Below are 8,068 nucleotides of genomic sequence, written 5' to 3' on the forward strand. Positions count from 1 at the left end.
AACCCCACCAATAGGGCCCTAGATTTCACCACAACCGCCAACGCAAGATATAAGCCTCTCGAAGACCACAAGGAAACCAAAAACCACATCCGGCAAAGACTCCAAGCCAAAACAAGGGCGCCTCTCCAAAACACCCACAACACCTCTCCATCCAAACGAAGAGCCCCCGAGCCATAAGGAATAGAGAGATCGCCTACACCAATGGCCAACGTAGTCACCAAGCATGGGCAACAATGCCTCAACAGGTACAACAGTCTGTCGCCCCCCCCCCCCGCGCAAACCACAAACCGTAGTCGGAACCACACTCTGCCAACAAACAGCGCAGAGAAAAGACGAGCCAAACCCAACTCCTCCCTGCCGTCAGCTTCATCCCCCATCCGCTTCATCTGCATCAGATTCACCCTCAGAAACCCTACCTCCGTCGTTGCCTCCTTTCCTGGTCATCGCTAACATCAATGGAAAAATAATACTTTATGTTGTTATAAGAATGGAGAAACAATTCTTATTTAGGTGCATCACCTCCTTTTTCTTTCTGCATTTTCCTTCTCCTTTTTCTTCTGGGGGATTTTCAATGTTTTTCTGCATTCATCTCCATGTTATTGTTCCCTACAATCACATTTTTAACCTCACTAGAATTGCTTGGGTCACGGGCCTTATATTCTTCATTGATATATTCTCTTCGTGTATCACATTTTTAACAATACTTTATGCTGTTATGAGAATGGAAAAACAATTCTTATTTAGGTGTATCACCTCCTTTTTCTTTCTGCATTTTCATTCTCCTTTTTCTTCCGGGGGATTTTCAATGTTTTTATGCATTCATCTCCATGTTATTGTTCCCTACAATCACATTTTTAACCTCATTAGAACTGCTTGGGTCACGGGCCTTAAATTCTTCATTGATATATTCTCTTCGTGTAAGTGAAACCATCTAAAGTACTCGGTAAACATTATTATATATTTTGTTATGCCTATTACAGCCGTGAAAGCCGTGGGCATCAGGTCAAATCATTTCTTTTAGTTTCGGGTATGGCAAGCACATAATATGCTTCTCAATTTTCTCCCAAATACCTAGCTGTTAAAGCATCTTGAGAACAAAAGAAGATGAAGAATTACTTCGTATGGAAACAAAGAAACTTTGAACAAAGTAGAACATATGTCCAGAAGGACAAGTTAATGTCGGGCGAATTTTGAAGCATCCCAAAACTCTTTTGATTTAAAATTGAAGGAGTTGTTATCATGAGATAGGCATCCTATAAAGCACTCGGTGTAAACTTGGGACAAATCCTCTCATCTTGTTTGCATTTACCTACCATGGGCTGCTGTTTCTTCAAGTCCGAGGAACCTAACCAGCCTGAGCCGGCGGCACCGCCATTTCCTCGTCGTCCTCCGCGGCCGTCCGGTGAGCCTTCGCAGCCGCCTATACAGCCGCGACCTGATGGGCCGCTGCGGCAACCACCTCAGACCCAGTCGCCCACTGTGGAAAAATGTATCAATCTCTTTCAAACCATCAAAAAGAAGGCCGACATTGATTATTTGATCGATCTCATCGACGACCAGTTGCAGGCTCTTCTAAAGAGGGTTAGTATAGCAGTCAGCTCAAACCCTAATTGTAATAGATGTTCATTTCTTTTTGGGGTTTTACTCCATGTTGTCCTGTTTGTAAATGTAGTCAAGCACTTCTTCAGAACCTTATTCCAGTACACTGAAGGGTAGAAAGAATTCAGTATGGAGTTCCCTTATCCAAAGTGGGTCTACATTCTTTGAATTTTTGAATAAGAATATTCAGCTGGAGAAGGTAATTGTTTATTTTGATTTCGTTCTGAATTCAAATTTAGCTAACAGCATGTTTAAATTATATGGGAGAAATCAGAATTTACGGAGATTGTTTTTACAGGGAGGCGAAGTAAGGAGACAAGATAGAGAACGATTATTGGATGATGTGGGGAAGGTGCATTGGGTAGTAGGAGGGCTATCCATCATAGCTTTTCTATTAGAAGAGATTAGTCAAATCTCTGAAAACCAGAGTGAATGCATAGAACTCTTGAGTCAAATGGTTAAGCTTACTGGGCATATAAAACTGTTGAATTATGATAAGCTAGAAGAAGAAAATATATTGAGAGAGGCAATTATAATGATTATTGAAGGATGCATGATGTGCGCTTCTCAACTGAAGTCTAGAAAACTTTTCAGGTAAAATGCGTGTTTTTATTATTTTTTTGAATATTATGAAAATTCTTCTGCGATGGTCATTAAGTATGCCTGCTTATTGTATATGAAATCATCTGCAAGCAGTTTTTTAAAGGATTCGGTAGACTCCATAAGCTTAATCGCTTTACAATCAAGACAAAATCAGTTCCGTTATGGACTAAAACTTGAGCAGTTCGTTGTCTCCTCTCCACAGACGCCCATTTATCCAGGTTATGCAGGTAAATATATATAAACGCTCCATTCCCAAAATTTTCAAATATATTTTCATGTCATGTTTTGTATCAACATTTGCATATGTTGTTATTAGCTTACTATTCTTTATGTGCTCATCGGCAGTTGGCATCCAAAAGCAGAAGGAACAAATAATAAAGTTGCTCGACATGGGAAAAGAAAAAAAATCCTCATTGGCTGTAGTTATTCATGGACTTGGGGGCAAGGGAAAGACCACTCTCGCTACTGCTGTTGTTGCTGGCATAGATCTCACAGATTACAATTACTCGGGAGTTGAAATCCAAGAAAACCGATCTAGGAATAACATAAAGTGTATGCAGGAGCAAATATTGAAAGATGCTTTCCCAGCATATATTTATGACACGAATGCAACATTAAATAATAGTGCGGAGGGTCGGGATCATCTCACCAGCACTTTCCAAGCGCGCGGAAATAAGCCAGTATTTCTGTTTATTGACAACGCTCTCCGTACAGAAGACTAGAGAGAGCTTTTCCCAAAGCGGTTAGAAGGCCTTCCGAAGGGGAGCAGAATAATGGTCACAACTCGAAATTTGGGTGTGATGGATATTCTCAAAGACGCAGGCCTTGCAAGTCGCGAGCATCGTGTGGACACTCTACCCAAGCAAGAGGCAACTAAATTTTTGCTCAGAGATTTCAGTCCTGATAATACCAGACAAAAGGAGAACGTACGAAAAGCCCTTCAAATTTGCGCTGGGATTCCATTAGTCTTGGAAATTGTTGGTGCTCATTTGCGTAAGCATAAACTACATAGGAGACAGATGTACGCAAATGTTTGAAGCTTTGGAGAGAGTAAATGTAGAGATTCTGAGCCAACGTACAGTTACTTTTCTGTGTAAGGAGCTGGAGCAGTCTACGAAGTAAGCGTTTTTGGATATTTGTTGCTTCTTTTTCAACTGGAGTCGCCGCGAAGTGGAGTACATTGTTGGAGCAGAGGAAGTCACACGTCTGGAAGAGGTGGCTTTGTTAAAGACGTCCAACAAAGACAAAGTAATTGTTCATGATATCATCCAAGCAGAAGGGCTGAGTATGTCTGAATCCAGTAGAATTATGGGCATGCAATCCTGGCTCGAAGTTGCAGATAACAATCAGGTATGTCTTTGGATTCGTATGCTGGTACAGGGTATAGGGTAAGAACACAATGTTTAGTAAGAATGAAATGTATTAATATATATATGTTTTAAATGTTTATGGAAGAATCCAGTATTAACCACTAATATGAATAACACATGTATATATAAGATCTATATTAAAAATAAAATGTTAAGTAGTGGTATGAATGGAGTATACTAACATATATTTCTTAAAAAATCTATATAAAGATCTTAGAGATATCATTCTCCACTGTCTATTTTTTTCGATATTTTATTTGGCATATTTATATGCCATGTGGTTGCAGAGGCTCGGTCAAATTAAAGGAGTTTGGCTTAGCGGGGAGGATTCTAAATCTGGGTATCAACTTGATGAGAAGCACATTGTTTCGATGAGAAGAAATTTGAGAGTTCTTGCCTTGGGGAACAAGATAAATGTATCACGGTCAAGTCAAAGGACACCCAAATATAATGAATTGAGATTTCTCTGTCTAGGCGGCGACATCTCTGCTTTATGGCCACAGAATTTAGAGTCCCTTGAGGAGTTGGCTGTGTTCCATGGCCCTGTCATTAAGGACGGCGTGACTTTGTATCAGGTGAGTCCTTCCTCAGTTCTTATAATTTGTTATATTTAATTGTTTGTTTGTATTTGAAAAGGATTATTTGAAATGGAATCACAATATGGACGCAGTTACCCAGGAAGCTACGGGTGATGAAAGCCACAGCACAATCTCACGAATCTAGCAAGCTTGCTAACGTCATCCCAAATTCTTCTCTGGAGGAATTGGATTTAAGAGAATTGAGAACTCTCCAGAGATTGCCCGAACGACTTGATCACTTAAATGGCCTCAAGGTTTTGATATTAGATGAATGGGACAAAATGCAGGAGCTGTCTGAGAAGGTATGTGAACTCCGTTCATTATGTAAATTGAGCATCGTTGGTGGCCATTCTTTAAAGAATCTGCCAAAATCGTTTGGGCAATTAAGTTCTTTAGAGCTGTTGATCTTAACAAGTTGCAAACAACTGGAAGAATTGCCCTCTAGTTTTGGAGACCTGAGCTCTCTAAAACATTTGAATCTAGCAGAGTGTGAAACATTAAAGGACTTCCTTCAAGCTTTGGGAAATTAAGTTGTCTGAAGGTTTTAAATCTAGAAAAATGCTGGAAACTGGAAGCATTGCCTTCTAGCTTTGGGAAACTTAGTCAGTTAGAGAAGTTGAGCATGCAGTCAGATGAGCTTAAAGAATTGCCTTCTAGCTTTGGGAAGCTTACATCTTTAGCAGAGCTGAGGTGCAACTGTCTGGAACTGAAGAGTTTACCTGATAGCTTTGGGCAGCTTAATTCTTTAAGACATTTAGATTTAAGTTGTTGCGTGAAATTGAAAACCTTGCCCTCCAACATCGGACAACTCAACTCACTAAGAGATATCAACTTATTTTCTTGCTTTAGGTTAGAAGAACTGCCTTCCAAGATTGAAGAACTTCCCTGTTTAACATAATTAGATTTAAGACAATGCCACAGTTTGAGAGAATGTCCCAAATTTTATTGTCTGAAACGCAAATATCAGTCCATTTGGCTTCCGGACCACCTAAGGGACAGGGAGTTCTCGTCTTCTAGTTAGCGGCCTCAAGTGATCGAGTCTTTCAAACACTGATGTTGTCTTTATCTCTCTATGTATGGCAGAAATATGTCTGTATTTATGATATCGGTTTGTGCTATTATAATATGCTTGTATATGGTTGTTTATTTAATGGGATAATCTTGAACATTATCATAAGATATTTGTTGGGTTTACTGATTTTGTTGCCTAACTTTATTATTCTGTTTACCATTAATTTATATTTGAAATTTTGATTATTATAATATTATTATACTTTTTTATAATGTAAATCTTAAAATATGATTTTTAATTCAAATTCTCTTAATTTAACATACAATATATATTTTTCAAAATAATAAAAAGTTTCATTAAAAATATATATTTATGCATAATGTCAAATGTTTAATGAAGATGACTATGTCTTATTAAGTATCATTCATAATCAAGTAAAATAATTATAACAAAGAGAAATACACATTACATCTATACCTTACAAATTACTTAGAGATAAATTCATGTTAGGATAAAGAGAATGTATGATATTTTGAGATTGCTAATGTTTTGTTAGATTGTGAATGAAGTTTGGTGTCAGATAAATCTATAAGTGCCAAATATTAATGTGGAAATTGTTTAGTATTATAAATATTACTCCACTCTATTTGTATTCATCATGAGAAATTATTTGAACTAAATTCTATTTATTCTTTATTAGGCTTAGGTATGTAGTCGTTGAATTGAAAGTGGGCAAGCATGAAAATGACCCTTGAACCTTCAAAATTCAAATTTTAATCTAACATTGTCTCTAGAAAAGAATAAAAAATGTTAAACTTTTATGTTGTCATGTTATATTTAAGAACAATGTGTTTTTAATTTAATACCATCTAGACTTTGAGAGATCTTACTTCCATATTGCATCTTCACATAAAGAACATAATCAAAGAATTAGCATTGCACCATCTAAATACATTAGTTTTAGATTTTGTTGCATATTTCTCTATTACTTTCAATATTTTATTTTATTCAATTGACTTGGTAATACAACTTTGATTAAGAGAGAGTCCACTACAAAATAAATTTCTTAATGCTATATATAGAAACCACCCACTTTCAAATGAGAAATAAAGACATTATATATATATATATATATATATATATATTTACAATTCAAATATGAATACGTGGATTTAAATACATAAACAAGTTTAGCCTAAAAATTATGAAGATGAGTCTTGTATTTTAAAAAGTGAACCAATGAATTAGAAAAATTATTTATAAATTCAAAATTTTTTGTCTGACATCATAGAAAGTTCAAATAACTTTAGCACTAAGAGGATGATGTTGAGCAAGAGTGGGTTGATCGCTAGGGTTTTGGGAGGACCAAATATTGTAGAGGAAGTAGATGAGCATGATGACAATGGTGAGAAGGATGAGGATAGTGATGGATGGCATGGTTCCCTATTCTACGGTGTGGCCTATTTGTTGGTTGTCTTCCATTGGGCCTCATAGTATTTTCTCTCAACTACATCATGCCTTATTTGGGTGGGAGGAAGCTTGTTCCTTATGCGGTTGTTGGCCAAACTTTCTTTGTGCCTCTTTGTTAGCTCTGTTCCCATTTTGGGATTTCTTTGTCTCCTTTGTCAGGTCTATGGTGGTCGCCAAGGGTTTCTATTTGTAGGAGCTTTCATGTGTTGCAAGAAAGGTTTTCTTTCGGATATCTTGCATGGTATGTGGAGGGGTTTCCTTAGGATCATCAAGGCCTATGTCCTTGCTTCTTCCTCCTCCTTGCTAAGTTCCATATGCATGTGTTGGATCTTTGTGGTTCTTATAAAGTGTGTTAGCATGGATCTAATGGAGAGTAAAGGGTGGTATTGGTTGTTCTTCTTAATAGGTTGTTCTACTACCCAGATCTTTATGTTTTTTCAAATTTTATGTGGTTTTTTTGTTCACTTTCCTATTTTATCTTTTCAAACTCCTATGGAGGTGGAGTTTTCCTATTTGGAAGAGGGTTTTGTTTTTATGTAGTTGGGGCCCTTTTAGGTCATTGTTTCTTGCCCCCATTTGGCTTCTGAGTTTCTTACCTTGGAGGAAAGGGTGTTTAGAGTGGGCAGTGTTGGTGTTAGAGAGGTGGTCTTGGTTATGTGTGGTGTTCTTCTTCTAGTTCTATACTTCCCTATGATTATTGGCTTTGAAGGAGGGATCTTGTGGGTTCCTTTGGTTGTGAAAGATTTTTAGGATGATGGTCTATTTAATGGAGTTGTATTTGTTGTAGTTGGTTGGATTTAATTGACTATTGAGGGCTAGTTCCCTTACATGGGCATTACTAGAGATGGTTCTACCCCACATATTCTTTCTATTGTGGTGGTGTCTTGCTTTTGTTAGGTACTGCTAGTTTTTTCTTGGGTCTCTATGCTTGCCTTTCTTTCGCCTCTTCCTCATGTGGTAGACAAGGGTTCTACTATTAGTCCTATTTTTCCTATTGGAATTTTGGTTCTTAGTGCTATTGTAGACAAAAAACCTATTGTGGTGGTCCATGTTTCCTTGTCTATAGGGATATCTAATAGTATAAGTCTTATGGATGCCTTTCAAAACCCTCTATGTTTTTTATTGTGCTAGTCCATTATTTGTGTATATTGTTTAATATTTTGATGGAATGGCTAGGTGATTATACTAGCACAAGATCTTTGGATGGCTTCAAATCTTTGTAACCTGCTTCTTTGTTTGAGATAGTCTTAGTTCAAGATGGTCCATCAAGTAAAAGGTTGCAGGAAGCCTTTCAAAATATGCCTTTTATTAATTGTGCCCTTGGCTGACTTAGTTCCATCTCAAGGGGTTTTTCCAAGAAGATGATTTGGGGTTATTTCCTAAACTCCTTTATTTTGAATATGTAATTTTTTTGGGCTGGGACCCTTGTTCTTGTC

General features: G+C 37.3%; 1 protein-coding gene across 1 annotated transcript; it reads left to right on the top strand.

Annotated features, from left to right (window-relative positions):
• The first annotated feature begins 1,281 nt into the window (after nt 1-1,281).
• On the top strand, nt 1,282-4,777 carry LOC131027663 (uncharacterized). The gene is made up of 7 exons (XM_057957730.2): nt 1,282-1,581; nt 1,673-1,798; nt 1,898-2,193; nt 2,296-2,429; nt 2,548-3,552; nt 3,860-4,147; nt 4,243-4,777. Exons 1-5 carry the CDS (start codon nt 1,315-1,317, stop codon nt 2,922-2,924), a joined length of 1,200 nt encoding a protein of 399 aa, XP_057813713.2. The 5' UTR covers nt 1,282-1,314; the 3' UTR covers nt 2,925-3,552; nt 3,860-4,147; nt 4,243-4,777.
• Nucleotides 4,778-8,068: the final 3,291 nt, after the last annotated feature.

This window comes from Cryptomeria japonica, chromosome 8 (assembly GCF_030272615.1).
Source record: "Cryptomeria japonica chromosome 8, Sugi_1.0, whole genome shotgun sequence".
Classification (NCBI taxonomy): Eukaryota; Viridiplantae; Streptophyta; class Pinopsida; order Cupressales; family Cupressaceae; genus Cryptomeria; species Cryptomeria japonica.

What these genes read in the sequence shown, in the direction of transcription:
- LOC131027663 (XM_057957730.2), top strand. Translation starts at nt 1,315, where the DNA reads ATGGGCTGCTGTTTCTTCAAGTCCGAGGAACCTAACCAGCCTGAGCCG. An exon ending in AGAATATTCAGCTGGAGAAG is followed by an intron (nt 1,799 to 1,897) that starts GTAATTGTTTAT and finishes TTGTTTTTACAG; the next exon opens with GGAGGCGAAGTAAGGAGACA. An exon ending in AAGTCTAGAAAACTTTTCAG is followed by an intron (nt 2,194 to 2,295) that starts GTAAAATGCGTG and finishes ATCTGCAAGCAG; the next exon opens with TTTTTTAAAGGATTCGGTAG.